General features: G+C 57.9%; 2 protein-coding genes across 2 annotated transcripts in view; both read right to left on the bottom strand.

Annotated features, from left to right (window-relative positions):
* Nucleotides 1-2809, bottom strand: part of PLEKHM2 (pleckstrin homology and RUN domain containing M2) — a 24849-nt gene extending 22040 nt beyond the window's left edge. Inside the window, exon 1 of the mRNA XM_075328509.1 lies at nt 2579-2809. Coding sequence (XP_075184624.1) covers nt 2579-2809 — 231 coding nt within the window. The remainder of the gene's footprint in view (nt 1-2578) is intronic.
* A 12572-nt stretch (nt 2810-15381) lies between these two features.
* On the bottom strand, nt 15382-22018 carry SH2D5 (SH2 domain containing 5). The gene is made up of 9 exons (XM_075328508.1): nt 21947-22018; nt 20278-20358; nt 17732-17806; nt 17505-17651; nt 17191-17426; nt 16966-17078; nt 16168-16252; nt 15879-16038; nt 15382-15786 (listed from the first exon to the last, which is right to left on the bottom strand). Exons 1-9 carry the CDS (start codon nt 22016-22018, stop codon nt 15553-15555), a joined length of 1203 nt encoding a protein of 400 aa, XP_075184623.1. The 3' UTR covers nt 15382-15552.
* Nucleotides 22019-22255: the final 237 nt, after the last annotated feature.

Here is a 22255-nt window from a genome sequence, read left to right as displayed (position 1 = left end):
TTTTCGAGATAAAAATGCTAACTCCGTTGTTTTCCACCAGGTGGCGCTATAAGTGGTTTCATTGCGTAGCGCATGGCTACTTTACTATACCTAGACACCACTTCTATGCCTATAGCTGCCACCGTTCTCAAGGTAATGGTGGTGTACACACTGTACACTGTACATTACAAACTACTGACCCCCTATATATACTGTACATTATACACTACTGACCCCCCTATACAGTGGGTGCGGAAAGTATTCACATCCCTTTACATTTTTCACTGTTTCATTGCAGCCTTTTGGTAAATTCTCGCTAATGTGCACTCTGCCCCACATCTTGTCAGAAAAAAAAACAGAAATGTAGAAAGTTAAGTATTCAGCCCCTTTGCTCAGTATATCCCATGGGGATAAGTATTCAGCCCCTTTGCTCAGTATATCCCATGGTTATAAGTATTCAGCCCCTTTGCTCAGTATATCACATGGTCATAAGTATTCAGCCCCTTTGCTCAGTATAACACATGGTCATAAGTATTCAGCCCCTTTGCTCAGTATAACACATGGTCATAAGTATTCAGTCCCTTTGCTCAGTATATCCCATGGTTATAAGTATTCAGTCCCTTTGCTCAGTATATCCCATGGCCATAAGTATTCAGCCCCTTTGCTCAGTATATCCCATGGTTATAAAGTATTCAGTCCCTTTGCTCAGTATATCCCATGGCCATAAGTATTCAGCCCCTTTGCTCAGTATATCCCATGGTTATAAGTATTCATTCCCTTTGCTCAGTATATCCCATGGTTATAAGTATTCAGCCCCTTTGCTCAGTATTGGGTAGAGGCACCCTCCCTTTTGAGCTAGTACAGCCATGAGTCTTCTTGGGATCCTGGATTTGGGGATCCTCGGCCATTCTTCTTGCAGATCCTCTCCAGTTCCGTCTGGTTGGATGGTGAACGTTGGTGGACGCCGTTTTCAGGTCTCTCCAGAGATGCTCCATTGGGTTTAGGTCAGGGCTCTGGCTGGGCCGGTCAGGAATGGTCACAGAGTTGTTGTGAAGCCGCTCCTTTGTTATTTTAGCTGTGTGCTTAGGGTCATTGTCTTGTTGGAAGGTGAACCTTCGGCCAAGTCTGAGGTCCAGAGCATCTGGAAGAGGTTTTCTTCCAGGATATCTCTGTACTTGGCCGCATTCATCTTTCCTTCAATTGTAACCAGTTGTCCTTATCCCTGCCCCCATAGAATGATGCTGCCACCACCATGCTTCACTGTGGGATGGTATTGGGCAGCTGATGAGCAGTGCCTGTTTTTTTTTCCACACATACCGCTTAGAATTATCACCAGAAAGTTCTATCTTCGTCTCATCAGATCAGAGAATCTTATTTCTCATAGTCTGGGATCCTTTATGTGTATTTTTTGCAAACTCTATGCGGCTGTCATATGTCTTGCACTGAGGAGAGGCTTCCGTCGGCCGCTCTGCCATAAAGGCCCGACTGGTGGAGGCTGCAGTGACAGGTGACTTTGTGGTTTTTCTCCCATCCCCCCTACTGCATCTCTGGAGCTCAGCCGCAGTGATCTTGGGGTTCTTCTCTACCTCTCACCAAGGCGCTTCTCCCACGATTGCTCAGTTTTAGGAAGCCGTGCTGTGAACCTTCAGCTGGAACTGTGGATCCTAAGCTGAAATCCTGCAGAATATCCAAAGTGAAGCAGTTCTGTGTTTCCTCAGTCTGCACTGAAGCTCCTCGGCTGAGATGATGAAGAATCCTTCTTTCTGATGACAGGAGCAAGACCCTTTTATAGTTCTCAGTTCAGGGTATAGATGGAGACGGCTGCTCTCTCATTGGTCGCTCGTTCAATCCGACTGCATCATTTTCCTCTGAACTCTGCAGTCAGGGGCTGAGGCAATACATATTTATAGACAATAGGGCTCCAATCAGTCTGGGAAGAGACAATGGTTAACAATAGAACACATACATCTGGCCTAATTAAGAACAGTTCAACCCCCACAAGTGTCACATGCACCCCTGGAGCAATATACTGTGGAGCACACGGACATCCTGGAGCGCACGCTGAGGTCACCTCCTGTAGTGAGCTGTGCTTCCAGTAAGCGTGCCCCTCTGATGGGATGTGATGTCGGTCTCTGCATGGTCATGTAGAGCAACGTAAGGGCACGTGCCCACCATCAGTTTTCACAGCGTTTTGGACACAGCATGCTTCAGCTGCGATGTACAGTACAAGCACAGTGCATGAGAAATCCCGTGCCCACTGTGCTGATGCGCACTGACACTGTACATTGTATACAAGCTGCGCACTGACACTGCACATTGTATACAAGCTGCGCACTGACACTGCACATTGTATACAAGCTGCGCACTGACACTGCACACTGTATCACAAGGTTAGATCTGTATTATAAAATATGTACAGTGCGGGGTGTACTCACGTCTGTGATGTACAGAGGAGCACACTGCTGTCACCACACTAACGGGGGAGCGCTGAGTGTAAGCTCCTCGGTCCAGTGGTGACAGAGGCTGCAGAGCACAGACAGCAGAGCGCCCCCTGTGTTGAGCCTTGTCCCCCACATGCGCGGGGTCTCGCCCCTCTTACCTCCACCAGTGGGAAGGCGATCTCATTGTAGATCTGCTCGGTGCAGTGCTCCACGTAATACGCCCCATCAAAGGTGAACTGTTTGGGGGTCTCCTCCGCCCCCTCAGGCCTCCTGATGAAGCACTGGCCCCGGCTGCTGTCCATGGAGACCACCGCTTGGCACTTCAGCTCTCGCTCCCTGTTGTTCATGGGGCGGCAGCGGACCACCACCTTCACACACTCTGACGCCATGATCCCTGCAGGGGGCGCTGTTCTGCCAGAAGACTGTCAGTGCGCTCTGACCCCGGCCCCGCGGCTGCTGTGCAGCCCCTCCATGTCCAGGAGCCCCCCCGAATAACAGCCGCAGCTCGCAGGCCCCGAAAAGGGCGGTCTCTGTCTCTCCCTGACAGTCTCTATCTCTCCCCGGCGGTCTCTATTTCTCCCTGACAGTCTCTATCTCTCCCCGGCGGTCTCTATTTCTCCCTGACAGTCTCTATCTCTCCCCGGCGGTCTCTATTTCTCCCTGACAGTCTCTATCTCTCCCCGGCGGTCTCTATTTCTCCCTGACAGTCTCTATCTCTCCCCGGCGGTCTCTATTTCTCCCCTGACAGTCTCAGGCGGTCTCTATCTCTCCCTGGCGGTCTCTATTTCTCCCTGGCAGTCTCTATTTCTCCCTTGCGGTCTCTATTTCTCCCCGGCGGTCTCTATCTCTCCCCGGCGGTCTCTATTTCTCCCTGACAGTCTCAGGCGGTCTCTATTTCTCCCTGGCGGTCTCTATTTCTCCCCGGCGGTCTCTATCTCTCCCCGGCGGTCTCTATTTCTCCCTGACAGTCTCAGATGGTCTCTATTTCTCCCTGGCGGTCTCTATTTCTCCCCGGCAGTCTCTGTCTCTCCCCGACGGTCTCTATTTCTCCCCGACGGTCTCTGTCTCTCCCCGGCAGTCTCTGTCTCTCCCCGGCGGTTTCTATTTCTCCCCCACGGTCTCTACAGTATTTCTCCCCGGCAGTCTCTACCTCTCCCCGACGGTCTCTTTTTCTCCCTGGCAGTCTATATCTCTCCCTGGCGGTCTCTATTTCGCCCCAGCGGTTTCTATCTCTCCTCGGCGGTCTCTATTTCTCTCTGGCAGTCTTTATTTCTCCCCAGCAGTCTCTAACTCTCTCAGACGGTCTCTATTTCTCCCCAGCGGTCTCTGTCTCTCCCCGGCGGTCCCTGTCTCTCCCCGGTGGTTTCTATTTCTCTCCGGCGGTCTCTGTCTCTCTCCCCGGCGGTCTCTGTCTCTCTCCCCGGCGGTCTCTGTCTCTCTCCCCGGCGGTCTCTGTCTCTCTCCCCGGCGGTCTCTGTCTCTCTCCCCGGCGGTCTCTGTCTCTCTCCCCGGCGGTCTCTGTCTCTCTCCCCGGCGGTCTCTGTCTCTCTCCCCGGCGGTCTCTGTCTCTCTCCCCGGCGGTCTCTGTCTCTCTCCCCGGCGGTCTCTGTCTCTCTCCCCGGCGGTCTCTGTCTCTCTCCCCGGCGGTCTCTGTCTCTCTCCCCGGCGGTCTCTGTCTCTCTCCCCGGCGGTCTCTGTCTCTCTCCCCGGCGGTCTCTGTCTCTCTCCCCGGCGGTCTCTGTCTCTCTCCCCGGCGGTCTCTGTCTCTCTCCCCGGCGGTCTCTGTCTCTCTCCCCGGCGGTCTCTGTCTCTCTCCCTGGCGGTCTCTGTCTCTCTCCCCGGCGGTCTCTGTCTCTCTCCCCGGCGGTCTCTGTCTCTCTCCCCGGCGGTCTCTGTCTCTCTCCCCGGCGGTCTCTGTCTCTCTCCCCGGCGGTCTCTGTCTCTCTCCCCGGCGGTCTCTGTCTCTCTCCCCGGCGGTCTCTGTCTCTCTCCCCGGCGGTCTCTGTCTCTCTCCCCGGCGGTCTCTGTCTCTCTCCCCGGCGGTCTCTGTCTCTCTCCCCGGCGGTCTCTGTCTCTCTCCCCGGCGGTCTCTGTCTCTCTCCCCGGCGGTCTCTGTCTCTCTCCCCGGCGGTCTCTGTCTCTCTCCCCGGCGGTCTCTGTCTCTCTCCCCGGCGGTCTCTGTCTCTCTCCCCGGCGGTCTCTGTCTCTCCCCGGTGATCTCCGTTACTCTGGTGGTCTCTATCTCCCCCTGTCTCCCCCTCAGTCTCTCCCCCTCTCTCGGTCTCCTCGTCGGTGTCCTCGCTGTCTTTCTCCCCCGCCGCTGGCTGTCCCGTGCTCCCGGTTATCAATGTGGTCCCCGGATCCTCAGAAACCCCCTCCACAGCGTTCCCGTCACCTAGCAACCGGCACCGCCGCTGCATGACGTCACTCGGGGAGGGGCGGGGCCTGCCCTGTGACGCGCTCTCGTCAGGCCAGATGCAGGGCAGCAGGACTACATCTCCCGGCGGCCCCGCGGTGCGGCTGCTTGAGCACGTGACTGTGGCTCTGCCCCTCCCCCAGCCCCGGGTGATGGTTTCTGGGGGCGCGGACGTGAAGCCCCTTCAGCACAGAGCTTACCCGGATTCCATCTGTGTCATAACCCTGTAGATGGAGACCCCCGCCGGACCTCTGCCATCCCCGGAAAGCGCCCCCTCCCTCCTGCCATCCCCAGGACCCTCACTTTCCCCAAGACCCTCGCCTTCCTCAGGACCCCCCCCTTCCCCAGGACCCTCGCCTTCCTCAGGACCCCCGCCTTCCCCATCACCCTCGCCTTCCCCAGGACCCTCACTTTCCCCAAGACCCTCACTTTCCCCAAGACCCTCGCCTTCCCCAGGACCCTCGCCTTCCTCTGGGCTCCCCGCCTTCCCCATGACCCTCGCCTTCCCCAGGACCCTCACTTTCCCCAAGACCCTCACTTTCCCCAAGACCCTCGCCTTCCCCAGGACCCTCGCCTTCCCCAGGACCCTCGCCTTCCTCTGGGCTCCCCGCCTTCCCCATGACCCTCGCCTTCCCCATGACCCTCGCCTTCCCCAGGACCCTCGCCTTCCCCATCACCCTCGCCTTCCCCAGGACCCTCGCCTTCCTCTGGGCCCCCCGCCTTCCCCAGGACCCTCGCCTTCCCCATGACCCTCGCCTTCCCCAGGACCCTCGCCTTCCCCAGGACCCTTGCCTTCCTCTGGGCTCCCCGCCTTCCCCATGACCCTCGCCTTCCCCAGGACCCTCGCCTTTCTCTGGGCCCCCCGCCTTCCCCAGGACCCTCGCCTTCCCCAGGACCCTTGCCTTCCTCTGGGCTCCCCGCCTTCCCCATGACCCTCGCCTTCCCCAGGACCCTTGCCTTTCTCTGGGCCCCCCGCCTTCCCCAGGACCCTCGCCTTTCTCTGGGCCCCCCGTTTTCCCCAGGACCCTCGCCTTCCTCTGGGCCCCCCGCCTTCTCCAGGACCCTCGCCTTCCTCTGGGCCCCTCGCCTTCCCCAGGACCCTCTCCTTCCCCAGGACCCTCGCTTTCCTCTTGGCCCCCCCGCCTTCCCCAGGACCCTCGCCATCCTCCGGGCCCCCGCCTTCCCCATGACCCTCGCCATCCTCCGGGCCCCCGCCTTCCCCAGGACCCTCTCCTTCCTCTGGGCCCCCCGCCTTCCCCAGGACCCTCGCCTTCCTCTGGGCTCCCCGCCTTCCCCACGACCCTCTCCTTCCTCTGGGCCCCCCGCCTTCCCCAGGACCCTCGCCTTCCCCAGGACCCTCGCCTTCCCCAGGACCCTTGCCTTTCTCTGGGCCCCCTGCCTTCCCCATGACCCTTGCCATCCTCCAGGCCCCCCGCCTTCCCTATGACCCTCGCCTTCCTCTGGGCCCCCCGCCTTCCCCATCACCCTCGCCTTCCCCAGGACCCTCGCCTTCCCCAGGACCCTTGCCTTCCTCTGGGCTCCCCGCCTTCCCCATGACCCTCGCCTTCCCCAGGACCCTCGCCTTCCTCTGGGCCCCCCGCCTTCCCCATCACCCTCGCCTTCCCCAGGACCCTCGCCTTCCCCAGGACCCTTGCCTTCCTCTGGGCTCCCCGCCTTCCCCATGACCCTCGCCTTCCCCAGGACCCTCGCCTTTCTCTGGGCCCCTCGCCTTCCCCAGGACCCTCGCCTTCCCCAGGACCCTCGCCTTCCCCAGGACCCTTGCCTTTCTCTGGGCCCCCCGCCTTCCCCAGGACCCTCGCCATCCTCCAGGCCCCCCGCCTTCCCCAGGACCCTCGCCTTTCTCTGGGCCCCCCGTTTTCCCCAGGACCCCTCGCCTTCCTCTGGGCCCCCCGCCTTCTCCAGGACCCTCGCCTTCCTCTGGGCCCCTCGCCTTCCCCAGGACCCTCTCCTTCCCCAGGACCCTCGCTTTCCTCTTGGCCCCCGCCTTCCCCAGGATCCTCTCCTTCCTCTGGGCCCCCCGCCTTCCCCAGGACCCTCGCCATCCTCCGGGCCCCCGCCTTCCCCATGACCCTCGCCATCCTCCGGGCCCCCGCCTTCCCCATGACCCTCGCCATCCTCCGGGCCCCCGCCTTCCCCAGGACCCTCTCCTTCCTCTGGGCTCCCCGCCTTCCCCAGGACCCTCGCCTTCCTCTGGGCTCCCCGCCTTCCCCAGGACCCTCTCCTTCCTCTGGGCCCCCCGCCTTCCCCAGGACCCTCGCCTTCCCCAGGACCCTCGCCTTCCCCAGGACCCTTGCCTTTCTCTGGGCCCCCTGCCTTCCCCATGACCCTTGCCATCCTCCAGGCCCCCCGCCTTCCCTATGACCCTCGCCTTTCCCAGGACCCTCGCCTTCCTCCGGGCCCCCCGCCTTCCCCATGACCCTCGCCATCCTCCAGGCCCCAGCCTTCCCCAGGACCCTCTCCTTTCTCTGGGCCCCCCGCCTTCCCCATGACCCTCGCCATCCTCCAGGCCCCCGCCTTCCCCAGGACCCTCTCCTTTCTCCGGGCCCCCTGCCTTCCCCATGACCCTTGCCATCCTCCAGGCCCCCCGCCTTCCCTATGACCCTCGCCTTCCCCATGACCCTCGCCATCCTCCGGGCCCCCCGCCTTCCCCAGGACCCTCGCCTTCCCCAGGACCCTCGCCATCCTCTGGGCCCCCCGCCTTCCCCAGGACCCTCACCATCCTCTGGGCCACCCGCCTTCCCCAGGACCCTCGCCTTCCTCTGGGCCCTCGCCATCCTCTGGGCCCCCGCCTTCCCCAGGACCCTCACCATCCTCTGGGCCCCCCGCCTTCCCCATGACCCTCGCCATCCTCCAGGCCCCCGCCTTCCCCAGGACCCTCGCCTTCCTCTGGGCCCCCCGCCTTCCTCAGGACCCTCGTCTTCCCCATGATCCCCGCTATCCTCCTTGTTCCCCAGTCGGCGGGGGCTGTCGTACAGTTCTATCATTTATACCACTTGATGATTTGTCGTCCCCTCTTTCTCGCGGCTTCTTCAGCTAATCTTCCATTTTTTTTCCTGTTCATCGATGAGATCGAGAATTCTCAACATTTAAGTTGTTTTACACCATAGAAGAAACGGTGCGGGGTCCCCTGGGTTCCACAGGCGGGGGCCACATAGCCCGGCCCCTGCTGTCTGATGGCGCCATTGTGAGGTCCCCACCGCTTTGTCATACGGAGAATACGCTGGTGTCTCCCCACATGGGGCGGCACTATATGTGGTGGCAATATGGGGGCATTTGCTGATAAATGAGTTGTCTCCAGTGTTCATCAGCAAAATTAAGAACCGCTGATACCGATCCCTGGCCACCTCTTGCCTGGTACTTCTCAGTGGCTGACACAATGGTGGAGTGCATGGTGCAGGAGCCGTCCGTCCCCCACCCTCTGTATACACTGGTCGTGTGTCAGCCCCTGGTCCCTGCACCTATCGCTCACCTTGTACCAGACCATTCCAGATGTGGTGCCTCCTTCAGCCATTAGTGAGGGAAGTAACAGAGTGTCACCCCCTGTCTGTTTTTGTGGACTGTAATGTAATAAGGCCTCCATGGACACCGAGCTATGGGCCCTCGGTGGAGCTGCAGAGGCGTATCGAGCTATGGGCCCTCGGTGGAGCTGCAGAGGCATATCGAGCTATGGGCCCTCGGTGGAGCTGCAGAGGCGTATCGAGCTATTGCGCCTGGGTGGAGCTGCAGAGGCGTATCGAGCTATGGAGCCTGGGTGGAGCTGCAGAGGCGTATCGAGCTATGGAGCCTGGGTGAAGCTGCAGAGGCGTATCGAGCTATGGAGCCTGGGTGAAGCTGCAGAGGCGCATCGAGCTATGGAGCCTCGGTGGAGCTGCTGAGGCACATCGAGCTATAGGCCTTCGGTGGAGCTGCAGAGACGTATCGAGCTATGGGCCTTCGGTGGAGCTGCAGAGGCGTATCGAGCTATGGACCCTCGGTGGAGCTGCTGAGGCACATCGAGCTATAGGCCTTCGGTGGAGCTGCAGAGACGTATCGAGCTATGGGCCTTCGGTGGAGCTGCAGAGGCGTATCGAGCTATGGACCCTCGGTGGAGCTGCAGAGACGTATCGAGCTATGGACCCTCGGTGGAGCTGCTGTGGCACATCGAGCTATGGACCCTCGGTGGAGCTGCAGAGGCACATCGAGCTATGGACCCTCGGTGGAGCTGCAGAGGCATATCGAGCTATGGACCCTCGGTGGAGCTGCAGAGACGTATCGAGCTATGGACCCTCGGTGGAGCTGCTGAGGCACATCGAGCTATGGACCCTCGGTGGAGCTGCAGAGGCACATCGAGCTATGGACCCTCGGTGGAGCTGCAGAGGCATATCGAGCTATGGACCCTCGGTGGAGCTGCAGAGACGTATCGAGCTATGGGCCTCGGTGGAGCTGCAGAGGCATATCGAGCTATGGACCCTCGGTGGAGCTGCAGAGACGTATCGAGCTATGGATCCTCGGTGGAGCTGCTGAGGCACATCGAGCTATAGGCCTTCGGTGGAGCTGCGGAGACGTATCGAGCTATGGGCCCTCGGTGGAGCTGCAGAGGCGTATCGATCGAGCTATGGAGCCTGGGTGGAGTTGCAAGTATGAGGAAATTAAAGAAACCATCCTGGAACAGTATGGTCCTACAGGTCATTCTAAATGAGCAGTTCCTTATCAAACCCACCTCCCTCCCGAGATCAGAGAATGAGCGGAAACCAGCGACATGGAACAAGCTGCCGCTCCAGCTGATGAGGTGCTCACTATAAAGCCTCAGTGGAAGAGTATGTTGGTGGATGGAGAGAGGACTACCAGCACCCCAACACTGGAGGTCACTTATCCTTCAGTCCTCGGTGTTCCCCACCCCCCTAGGTCATTATCTCATGTTGATACCCATGTGAATGTGCCTCCAGTTGTTCCTACCATATTATCTGGATTGTGACAAGGATGGAAAGCAGTAGAGTTCAGATGTCATGGTTGTGGGCAGCCTGGCCACCTGCAGGCCACATGCCCAGCAATACAGTGCAGTCGTTCTCCAAGACAACCACCACCTCTGGCACTTGCACCTCAATAGTCCCCGGGTTCTCTTACTTCCTGCCCCAGAATGCAAATTGGAAGGAGTGCGACTCAGCGCAGATGTCATCAATGTGGTCAGCTTGGCCATCTGCGCAACTGCCCTGCTGCTCGAGTGAGGAATGACCCTGCATCAAAGCCACCCGCCAAATACAATGGGGGTAGAGTTCTCAACCCTTCAAGCTGACTTACCTAATGAGTCAGACACCCATGGTCGACCACTAGGGGTTTATGGGGTACGGGACACGGCCACAAGTTCTTACCATCAGAGTAAGCACTTACAGGAGGTTGCGCTGGATGGACGGAGAGTCATTGGATGTTGTGACTCTGGGGCATGTCTCACAATAGCTGATCCCCGGGTGGTTCGGCCAGAGGCGATACATCATGGACCAGGGATTGTTATTGAATTGGCTGGAGGACAAAGGAGGAATATCCCAAAAGCAACTGTTAGATCTGGACTTTGGCTTTGGGGTCAAGCAATGTGTGGTTGGGGTGATGAGCGGCTGCAGATATTCTCCTAGGAAATGATGTGGGAGATCTACAATGCCGATTTGTGGGTGCAGGAAACAGTTTACGTGAAAGAGGATGTGAAATTGAGCTTGGTCCTTCAACCCTACAACTCCACCATACAATGTACAAGATGGAGCCAACCACAAAATGCAGATGGATTGTCCAGACAGAAGAAGCCCTGCGTCATGTCAGCCATGTCTACATGAGATTTGTGGTTCCAGCACAAACGCATTTGTAGGGATTTGTGGACTAGTGTCTTCTACATAATGTAGATGACACTGATAGACTTGTGTTCAGCCGATGAGGTGAGACAGAGAACGTTGTTGTGAACCTAAATGGATCTACAACCTTTCTGCTGCCTGATATCAAAGGGATAAAGTGCAGAAAAGGAGATGACGCCGCTTAAAATGATATTTATTAACTGCAATAAATGAAACCAGAAGGTGCTGCATACATTAAACGGGGTGGCTGCAATGACGGATGTGACAACACAGACTTTTTCAATGTGTGTCGTGGGTTAAATTTCATACATTAGACAGACGTATTGTTCTTCTGTGTGCTACCTCATGTTTGCTAAACTATTGTTTCTGCCAGGCCCCTCTGAGCAATCATTGTAATGTAGTTATGTATTGCTAATCTAATGTAAATTACCTTAGTAGCCATTGTCTAGTCTGTGACTTGCAGACTTCATGTAGATAGCCTCAGTCTTTCTATGCACATCATTTAAATGAACATTATCCATGCAGCTTGAAATTCATCCAATAAGAGAAGCAACCTTGTACAACCAATCCGATAAGGGCACTGTATATCCAAAGGAAAGGCTATGGCTATAAAAAGGGACTTCCTTAAATCACCAGTTGTTGATGGATGCTGCATGATCCAGTCTAAGCTCTTAGGAGCTGGCTAGGGGATCAGAACCAGGATGCCCTGTGGACTCGGTCTAGGGACTTTGGCTCCGACTAGAGGGTCACTTGGCTACATGGCTTCAATCTAGGGACTTTGATTCCGATTGGAGACCATATCCACAGTCTAGGGATTTCGACTCTGGCTGCCAGGATCATATCACATCATCATACCAGAGACTACTTAAGGAGGACCCTCAGGTTGGGACAGTTCAGTCACCTGGCTACAGACTTTGCAGACCTCACACAGCTTCCTAAATCTGGCATTATTCCATTCTCGGTGGGTGCCCGCCGAAAGCGGGGTGCTGCTGGATTGAAGTAAGTAGCCCTGGAAGCACGGACAGTCTAATCGCTGGTGAGCCAGCGGAAGGGTGAGACTCTGTTGCCTGTTACATTTGTGTGTGTTGCTGGTTATGTGTTATGTGCCGTTAATTGTTTGGGGATCCAATAAAGTCTAATTATTGTGGTTCCCTCACCCTGTGTTGTCTGAGTAGTGTTCCGCCCACGGTTAAGGAGGCTTGCGTTCAGTTGGGATGAGCCCTGAGTCACGCTGTCTTTCTAAAGGCGGCGGGCTTTAGTGGACGAGAGCACCCACTGAGCCCCGTGTCTCAACAACGGAAACCTGACATGAAGGCCTCGCTGCCCACAAGGCGCCGTCTCTATCCTCCATATCCTGCCCCTGAGGATGGACACGACACGCTGCCTGCTCTCCTCCACCCCCGAGGATGGATGGATATGGATATGACACGCTGCTTTCTCTCCTCCGCCCCCGAGCATGGATGGATATGACACGCTGCCTTCTCTCCTCCGCCCCCGAGGACGGATGGTCACGACACGCTGCCTTCTCTCCTCCGCCTCAGAGGACGGATGGACACGACACACTGCCTGCTCTGCTTCACCGCCGAAAACGGACACGACACGCTGCCTGCTCTCCGCCCTCGAGGACGGATGGACACAACACGCTGCTTTCTCTCCTCCTCCCCCGAGGACTGATCTACACGACACTCTGCTTTCTCTCCTCCGCCCCCGAGGACGGATGGACACAACACGCTGCTTTCTCTCCTCCACCCCCGAGGACTGATCTACACGGCACTCTGCTTTCTCTCCTCCGCCCCCGAGGACGGATGGACACAACACGCTGCTTTCTCTCCTCCTCCCCCGAGGACTGATCTACACGGCACTCTGCTTTCTCTCCTCCGCCCCCGAGGACGGATGGACACAACACGCTGCCTTCTCTCCTCCGCCCCCGAGGACGGATGGACACAACACGCTGCCTCCTCTCCTCCGCCCCCGAGGACGGATGGACACAACACTCTGCCTTTTCTCCTCCGCCCCCGAGGACGGATCTACATGACACGCTGCCTTCTCTCCTCCGCCCCTGAGGATGGATCTACACGACATGCTGCCTTCTCTCCTCCGCCCCCGAGGACGGATGGACACGACACGCTGCCTTCTCTCCTCCGCCTCAAAGGACGGATGGACACGACACACAGCCTGCTCTCCTCCGCCGCCGAAAACGGACACAACACGCTGCCTGCTCTCCGCCCCCGAGGACGGATGGACACGACACGCTGCCTGCTCTCCTCCACCCGGAGGACGGATCTACATGACACGCTGCCTTCTCTCCTCCGCCCCTGAGGATGGATCTACACGACATGCTGCCTTCTCTCCTCCGCCCCCGAGGACGGATGGACACGACACGCTGCCTTCTCTCCTCCGCCCCCAAGGATGGATGGATATGACACGCTGCCTTCTCTCCTCCGCCCCCGAGGACGGATGGACACGACACGCTGCCTTCTCTCCTCTGCATCAGAGGACGGATGGACACGACACACTGCCTGCTCTCCTCCGCCCCCGAGGACTGATCTACACGACACGCTGCTTTCTCTCCTCCGCCCCCGAGGACGGATGGACACAACACGCTGCCTTCTCTCCTCCGCCCCTGAGGATGGATCTACACGACATGCTGCCTTCTCTCCTCCGCCCCCGAGGACTGATCTACACGACACGCTGCTTTCTCTCCTCCGCCCCCGAGGACAGATGGACACAACATGCTGCCTTCTCTCCTCCGCCTCAGAGGACGGATGGACACGACACACTGCCTGCTCTCCTCCACCCGGAGGACGGATCTACATGACACGCTGCCTGCTCTCCGCCCCCGAGGACGGATGGACACGACACGCTGCCTGCTCTCCTCCACCCGGAGGACGGATCTACATGACACGCTGCCTTCTCTCCTCCGCCCCTGAGGATGAATCTACACGACATGCTGCCTTCTCTCCTCCGCCCCCGAGGACGGATGGACACGACACGCTGCCTTCTCTCCTCTGCCTCAGAGGACGGATGGACACGACACGCTGCCTTCTCTCCTCCGCCGCCGAAAATGGACACGACACACTGCCTGCTCTCCGCCCCCGAGGACGGATGGACACAACACGCTGCCTTTTCTCCTCCGCCCCTGAGGATGGATCTACACGACATGCTGCCTTCTCTCATCCGCCCCCGAGGACTGATCTACACGACACGCTGCTTTCTCTCCTCCGCCCCCGAGGACGGATGGACACGACACGCTGCCTTCTCTCCTCCGCCCCCGAGGACGGATGGACACGATACGCTGCCTTCTCTCCTCCGCCCCCGAGGACTGATCTACACGACACGCTGCCTTCTCTCCTTCGCCCCCGAGGACGGAAGGACACACATGCTGCCTTCTCTCCTCCGCCCCCGAGGACGGATCTACATGACATGCTGCCTTCTCTCCTCCGCCCCCGAGGACGGATGGACACGACACGCTGCCTTCTCTCCTCCGCCCCCGAGGACTGATCTACACGACATGCTGCCTTCTCTCCTCCGCCCCCGAGGACTGATCTACACGACATGCTGCCTTCTCTCCTCCGCCCCCGAGGACGGATGGACACGACACGCTGCTTTCTCTCCTCCGCCCCCGAGGACGGATGGACACAACACGCTGCCTTCTCTCCTCCGCCCCCAAGGACTGATCTACACGACACGCTGCTTTCTCTCCTCCGCCCCCGAGGACGGATCTACACGACACGCTGCTTTCTCTCCTCCGCCCCCAAGGACTGATCTACACGACACGCTGCTTTCTCTCCTCCGCCCCTGAGGATGGATCTACACGACATGCTGCCTTCTCTCCTCCGCCCCCGAGGACTGATCTACACGACACGCTGCTTTCTCTCCTCCGCCCCCGAGGACGGATGGACACGACACGCTGCCTTCTCTCCTCCACCCCCGAGGACGGATGGACACGATACGCTGCCTTCTCTCCTCCGCCCCCGAGGACTGATCTACACGACACGCTGCCTTCTCTCCTTCGCCCCCGAGGACGGAAGGACACACATGCTGCCTTCTCTCCTCCGCCCCCGAGGACGGATCTACATGACATGCTGCCTTCTCTCCTCCGCCCCCGAGGACGGATGGACACGACACGCTGCCTTCTCTCCTCCGCCCCCGAGGACTGATCTACACGACACACTGCCTTCTCTCCTCCGCCCCCGAGGACGGATGGACACGACACGCTGCCTTCTCTCCTCCGCCCCCGAGGACTGATCTACACGACATGCTGCCTTCTCTCCTCCGCCCCCGAGGACGGATGGACACGACACGCTGCTTTCTCTCCTCCGCCCCCGGTACCTGTGATGGCTCCATGTACTGTGGGACTGGAGAGTAGTCGCTCCTGCATGGTTAATGACTAAATTTCATGGTAGATGCTGTCACAGTCAGTGATTGGCTGCAGTGGTCACATGTCCTTGAGAACAGGAGTGATGGAGATTAGTGGAGTGACTATGGCTTCTATATACATAGGGGCAGCACGTCTCCTCTCACTATGTCTCAGGTGTCAGTAGAGCATGGGGCGATGGGTGCGGGTCAGTGGTTATCTGACATGTATGGCTGACGTTACCAGTGCAACCATCCCTCATCCGACCCTAGGTGGGGGGAGCTCCATTGTTATCTGCACTACCCCGTGTGTGCCTGCAGAGACCCCTCCTCTAAAAGGGCTTGTCCGCAGGTCCTATGTCTTGTGTGGCTGTCCTGGCAGTGGCGCCTATCACTCTGCTTCCCCCATTGGTTTAGAAGCCTACACCTTCAGATAGTGTCACGTCCCATGCTCCTTCCTATGGCTCCGGTGTCAGGACGCCCTTTGTTGGGGCAGTAAGTTCTGCCACTCCTGTGGGCCCTGTTAGATGTGATATATGGTCTGTTCCGGCTCCGGGGCCACGTCGGGCTGCTCCTCGGTCTTGGCAGGCTCTTCTGGGCTCGGCTCCATGGTGCTGTGGTGTTGAGCATTTTTCACATCTTGTGCTTCATAGCATGGATTCACCCGACCCTGCGCCAACTGGAAGAACAGGCTGCGGTCTGTGCCGGAGTGATGGGCCACCAGGTCTGCGAGGCTGGAGAAATCCTGTGGGAGATGCTGAGGAGAGAGTGCGAGCATTCACGAGTGCGAGCGTTCACGTCACCGTCCGCCCCATGGATGGAGATCTGCAGACAATCAGCGCCAGATACCTCAAAATAATACTTGTGCTGCGGCGTGTAGTGCACCTTGTACGGAATCAGCCCACATTGTGTGCGCAGGTACAGGGTCAGCTGCCCCGCGCGCTCCACGTCCAGCAGCAGCAGGAACGCCCCCATACGGTCCTCCGTCAGAAGGGCCATGGCTTTATCCCTAAAGAAAATCAACCCATGTTTAATGTTCCTCAGGGGCCCCCATACAACTGCTCCAGCGGGGCCCCCAAGTATTGCTTCACTAGCATAGCCCGGGTGTGACAGCAGCCCCTGCCAACATCTCCGGTACCTGAGGACTCCAGCGCAGAACCACACCGCATCCAGCAGCACCTCCAGCGTCTCGGGCAGCTCCATCACCTCGGAGCCGGCTCTGCCTAAGAGAGATGCAAACAGACTAATGTGGTGGCTCGGGGGGCTGGAGACCCCACCACTGCGGGGGGCTGGAAACCCCACCACTGCGGGGGGCTCATCACCACCACTGCAGGGGGCTCATCACCACCACTGCGGGGGGCTGGAAACCCCACCACTGCGGGGGGCTCATCACCACCACTGCGGGGGGCTCATCACCACCACTGCAGGGGGCTCATCACCACCACTGCGGGGGGCTGGAAACCCCACCACTGCGGGGGGCTCATCACCACCACTGCGGGGGGCTCATCACCACCACTGCGGGGGGCTCATCACCACCACTGCGGGGGACTCATCACCATCACTGCGGGGGGCTCATCACCACCACTGCGGGGGGCTCATCACCACCACTGCGGGGGACTCATCACCACCACTGCGGGGGGCTCATCACCATCACTGCGGGGGGCTCATCACCATCACTGACCACCTCTAAGATGGGGAACAGATTTGGATTCTCTGTGTGCCTCACAGCTGCCGATATCGTCCTCTCTCGCGGCCCGGGCATGGTGGTGCTTACCTTCTGCTCCACTCTCGCGGCCCGGGGATGGCGGTGCTTACCTTCTCCTCCACTCTCGCAGCCCGGGGATGGTGGTGCTTACCTTCTGCTCCACTCTTGTGGCCCGGGCATGGTGGTGCTTACCTTCTGCTCCACTCTCGGCCCGGGGATGGTGGTGCTTACCTTCCGCTCCACTCTCGCGAGGCTTTGGGCCGCCATACGTCCCCGAGTGAAGGCCTTTGCTGCGGATCGCCTTCTTGCGGACCAGGGTGGGGGAGCAATATGGGGAGGAGCTTCTCTGCACCGTGTTTGGATCTTGGTTCTGAGGAGATGTCAGAATCATGCATTAGAGGACAGCGCCGCCCTCAGGGCCACACGTGGCAGCGCAGCAGTGTGGCGGCACAATACTGAGGGCAGAGGTTGGCTCTTGCTTGGTTGCTGCCATGTTTCACCTGTGCAGTCACCATTAGTCTCCTGAAGGACACCAGGGCGTTGACGTTCTGCGACACCTCTCCGCAGGCCAGTGCCTCCCTCACCACCGCACCGCTGCTGACCTCCTCATGGCTGAATGCTGCGGCCTCGGGATGTGTGCGCAGGTAGTGGAGCTGGAAGCTGCGGCACAGCAGCAGGTTCAGCACCTGAGCCTGACAGAGGGAACAACAAGGCACAGCATGGAGAATTCGCCTCTACGGGGGAGCTCCAGGAGCGGACACACACCGTACCTCGCGGGCCTCGCTGCCTACAAATAGGTGGCAGAACAGGCGGCTCTCGTGGCATCCTGGGTTACGTGACACAAAGGCAAACTGGCTGTGGTCCAGCCGGCAGGTGGTGTACCGGATCCTCCGCAGAGCGTGCGCCATCAGCAGTGTCTGGAGGAAAATACAGGCACCTGGCGGGTTATCAGCTGAGCCGAAGCCGGGACCGCGCAAACAACAGCCACGGCCATTACCTCTCCGTCTGCACCGTACATCCGCACACCCCGGAGGCAGAACTTCAGAACCACCGCTCTCCGCCGGGGACAGTCCTGTGAGGGGAAAGCACAGCAGAGCATCGCGACTACGAGAGCAAGGGGTGGAGACAGGCAGAGCATCGCGACTAGGAGAGCAAGTGTCCGAGACACGCAGAGCATCGCGACTACGAGAGCAAGGGGTGGAGACAGGTAGAGCATCGCGACTAGGAGAGGAAAGAGCCGAGACACGCAGAGCATTGCGACTACGAGAGCAAGGGATGGAGACACGCAAAGCATTGCGACTACGAGAGGAAAGAGCCGAGACACGCAGAGCATCGCGACTACGAGAGCAAGGGGCCGAGACAGGCAGAGCATCGCAACTAGGAGAGGAAAGAGCCGAGACATGCAGAGCATCGCGACTACGAAAGCAAGGGGTGGAGACAGGCAGAGCATCGCGACTAGGAGAGCAAGGGTCCGAGACACGCAGAGCATCGCGACTACGAGAGCAAGGGGTGGAGACAGGCAGAGCATCGCGACTAGGAGAGCAAGGGTCCGAGACACGCAGAGCATCGCGACTACGAGAGGAAAGGACCGAGACACGCAGAGCATCGCGACTACGAGAGCAAGGGGTGGAGACAGGCAGAGCATCGCGACTACGAGAGGAAAGGACCGAGACACGCAGAGCATCGCGACTACGAGAGCAAGGGGTGGAGACCGGTAGAGCATCACGACTAGGAGAGCCAGGGTCCGAGACACGCAGAGCATTGCAACTACGAGAGGAAAGGACCGAGACACGCAGAGCATCGCGACTACGAGAGCAAGGGTCCGAGACACGCAGAGCATCGCGACTACGAGAGCAAGGGGTGGAGACAGGCAGAGCATCGCGACTAGGAGAGCAAGGGTCCGAGACACGCAGAGCATCGCGACTACGAGAGGAAAGGACCGAGACACGCAGAGCATCGCGACTACGAGAGCAAGGGGTGGAGACAGGCAGAGCATCGCGACTACGAGAGGAAAGGACCGAGACACGCAGAGCATCGCGACTACGAGAGCAAGGGGTGGAGACCGGTAGAGCATCACGACTAGGAGAGCCAGGGTCCGAGACACGCAGAGCATTGCAACTACGAGAGGAAAGGACCGAGACACGCAGAGCATCGCGACTACGAGAGCAAGGGGCCGAGACACGCAGAGCATCGCGACTACGAGAGCAAGGGATGGAGACAGGCAGAGCATTGCAACTACGAGAGCAAGGGGCCGAGACACGCAGAGCATCGCGACTACGAGAGCAAGGGATGGAGACACGCAGAGCATCGCGACTACGAGAGCAAGGGGCCGAGACACGCAGAGCATCGCGACTACGAGAGCAAGGGATGGAGACAGGCAGAGCATCGCAACTAGGAGAGCAAGGGGCCGAGACACGCAGAGCATTGCGACTACGAGAGCAAGGGGCCGAGATACGCAGAGCATCGCGACTACGAGAGCAAGGGGCCGAGACACGCAGAGCATCGCGACTACGAGAGCAAGGGGCCGAGACACGCAGAGCATCGCGACTACGAGAGCAAGGGGCCGAGACACGCAGAGCATCGCGACTACGAGAGCAAGGGGCCGAGACACGCAGAGCATCGCGACTACGAGAGCAAGGGGCCGAGACACGCAGAGCATTGCGACTACGAGAGCAAGGGGCCGAGACACGCAGAGCATTGCGACTACGAGAGCAAGGGATGGAGACAGGCAGAGCATTGCGACTACGAGAGGAAAGAGCCGAGACACGCAGAGCATCGCGACTACGAGAGCAAGGGGCCGAGACACGCAGAGCATCGCGACTACGAGAGCAAGGGGCCGAGACACGCAGAGCATCGCGACTACGAGAGCAAGGGGCCGAGACACGCAGAGCATTGCGACTACGAGAGCAAGGGGCCGAGACACGCAGAGCATTGCGACTACGAGAGCAAGGGATGGAGACAGGCAGAGCATTGCGACTACGAGAGGAAAGAGCCGAGACACGCAGAGCATCGCGACTACGAGAGCAAGGGATGGAAACAGGCAGAGCATCGCGACTACGAGAGCAAGGGGCCGAGACACGCAGAGCATTGCGACTACGAGAGCAAGGGATGGAGACAGGCAGAGCATCGCGACTACGAGAGCAAGGGGCCGAGATACGCAGAGCATCGCGACTACGAGAGCAAGGGGCCGAGATACGCAGAGCATCGCGACTACGAGAGCAAGGGGCCGAAACACGCAGAGCATCGCGACTACGAGAGCAAGGGGCCGAGACACGCAGAGCATCATCTTGCCGCTGTGCACAGTGATGTTTCGGCGGCGGTTGCTCCGGAGAATTTGCGCTGATGCCGCGGATCATGTGACCTCGAAGAACAAGATAATGATGACATCAAAGCGTCTACTGCGGACACTCGCTGCTGCCCCCCTGTGGTGACCGCTCAACTCTGCAGCCCGAAATCAGACACGCGGCTCCTTATATTCCCCAACACCATCAGCGGGGGGAAATCAGAGACCCCCAAGTGATGGGGGACAAGGAAGTCACTGACCTTAAGAACGTGCATCTGCTCCTCTATCATCCACAGTCTCCTCCGCCAGTCACTCTCCTCAACTGCAAACGATCCCACGTACTGAGACAAGAAACAAGACGCACCAGCAGAATAGTGAGTGCAGCTCTGGAGTATAATACAAAGTAATGTAATGTATGTGCACAGTGACTGCACCAGCAGAATAGTGAGTGCAGCTCTGGAGTATAATACAGGAGGTAACTCAGGATCAGTAATGTAATGTATGTACACAGTGACTGCAGCAGCAGAATAGTGAGTGCAGCTCTGGAGTATAATACAGGAGGTAACTCAGGATCAGTAATGTAATGTATGTACACAGTGACTGCACCAGCAGAATAGTGAGTGCAGCTCTGGAGTATAATACAGGAGGTAACTCAGGATCAGTAATGTAATGTATGTACATAGTGACTGCACCAGCAGAATAGTGAGTGCAGCTCTGGAGTATAATACAAAGTAATGTAATGTATGTGCACAGTGACTGCACCAGCAGAATAGTGAGTGCAGCTCTGGAGTATAATACAAAGTAATGTAATGTATGTGCACAGTGACTGCACCAGCAGAATAGTGAGTGCAGCTCTGGAGTATAATACAGGAGGTAACTCAGGATCAGTAATGTAATGTATGTACACAGTGACTGCACCAGTAGAATAGTGACTGCAGCTCTGGAGTATAATACAGGAGGTAACTCAGGATCAGTAATGTAATGTATGTACACAGTGACTGCACCAGTAGAATAGTGACTGCAGCTCTGGAGTATAATACAGGAGGTAACTCAGGATCAGTAATGTAATGTATGTACACAGTGACTGTAGCAGCAGAATACTGAGTGCAGCTCTGAGGTATAATACAGGAGGTAACTCAGGATTAGTAATGTAATGTATGTACACAGTGACTGCACCAGCAGAATAGTGAGTGCAGCTCTGGAGTATAATACAGGAGGTAACTCAGGATCAGTAATGTAATGTATGTACACAGTGACTGCACCAGCAGAATAGTGAGTGCAGCTCTGGAGTATAATACAGGAGGTAACTCAGGATCAGTAATGTAATGTATGTGCACAGTGACTGCACCAGCAGAATAGTGAGTGCAGCTCTGGAGTATAATACAGGAGGTAACTCAGGATCAGTAATGTAATGTATGTACATAGTGACTGCACCAGCAGAATAGTGAGTGCAGCTCTGGAGTATAATACAGGAGGTAACTCAGGATCAGTAATGTAATGTATGTACACAGTGACTGCTCCAGCAGAATAGTGAGTGCAGCTCTGGAGTATAATACAGGAGGTAACTCAGGATCAGTAATGTATGTGCACAGTGACTGCACCAGCAGAATAGTGAGTGCAGCTCTGGAGTATAATACAGGAGGTAACTCAGGATCAGTAATGTATGTGCACAGTGACTGCACCAGCAGAATAGTGAGTGCAGCTCTGGATATAATACAGGATGAGTATAGGAGTGATGAATATAAATGGTAGAGATATTCTTGAGGAGGTTTCCAGGAGACGATTCCTCTGGCGGTGCGGCTCCTTGGGGGGATCACGTGCGGCTCCTCGGGGGGATCACGTGCGGCTCATTGTTGGGACCTCCCCTTAGTGACTTCCTATCTCTCCTTGCATGTATCTTACATTGGAGCAGATATGAGTTGCGCTGACCTCTGTGAATTTGGTTATGAGCCGGGGGGCCGCACATTTCTCTCCTGACGCCGTCTCTTTACACTTCTTCATGTCTTACGCTCCTTACGTTTATACCAAGGAAGTGGATTTCGGGGAGGCGTTGAGCGCCCCTAAAAATGAAACACACAAACCTCCCATCAGTAATTCCTCCATGGTAATATGCTGCCATTACCGCGCTCACCAGGGCGTCCGCACCACCGCTGCCCCCCACCCCTGCGTATCTGCAGCAGCACAGTATGGAGGAGCTGCAGCCCCATATATATAGTACGGAGTGGGGGGCCCGATCCA

Source organism: Anomaloglossus baeobatrachus, chromosome 11 (genome assembly GCF_048569485.1).
Source record: "Anomaloglossus baeobatrachus isolate aAnoBae1 chromosome 11, aAnoBae1.hap1, whole genome shotgun sequence".
Lineage (NCBI taxonomy): Eukaryota > Metazoa > Chordata > Amphibia > Anura > Aromobatidae > Anomaloglossus > Anomaloglossus baeobatrachus.
Note: the sequence above shows the minus strand (reverse complement) of the source record. Positions and strands in the feature narration are given on the sequence as shown.

Coding starts and splice junctions, on each gene's coding strand:
- SH2D5 (XM_075328508.1), bottom strand. CDS start 22,018: ATGAAGAAGTGTAAAGAGACGGCGTCAGGAGAGAAATGTGCGGCCCCC. Junction 17,079..17,190: donor AGAGCCAACCTCTGCCCTCA/GTATTGTGCCGC, acceptor CACGGTGCAGAG/AAGCTCCTCCCCATATTGCT. Junction 15,787..15,878: donor AGCACAAGTATTATTTTGAG/GTATCTGGCGCT, acceptor CTCTCTCCTCAG/CATCTCCCACAGGATTTCTC.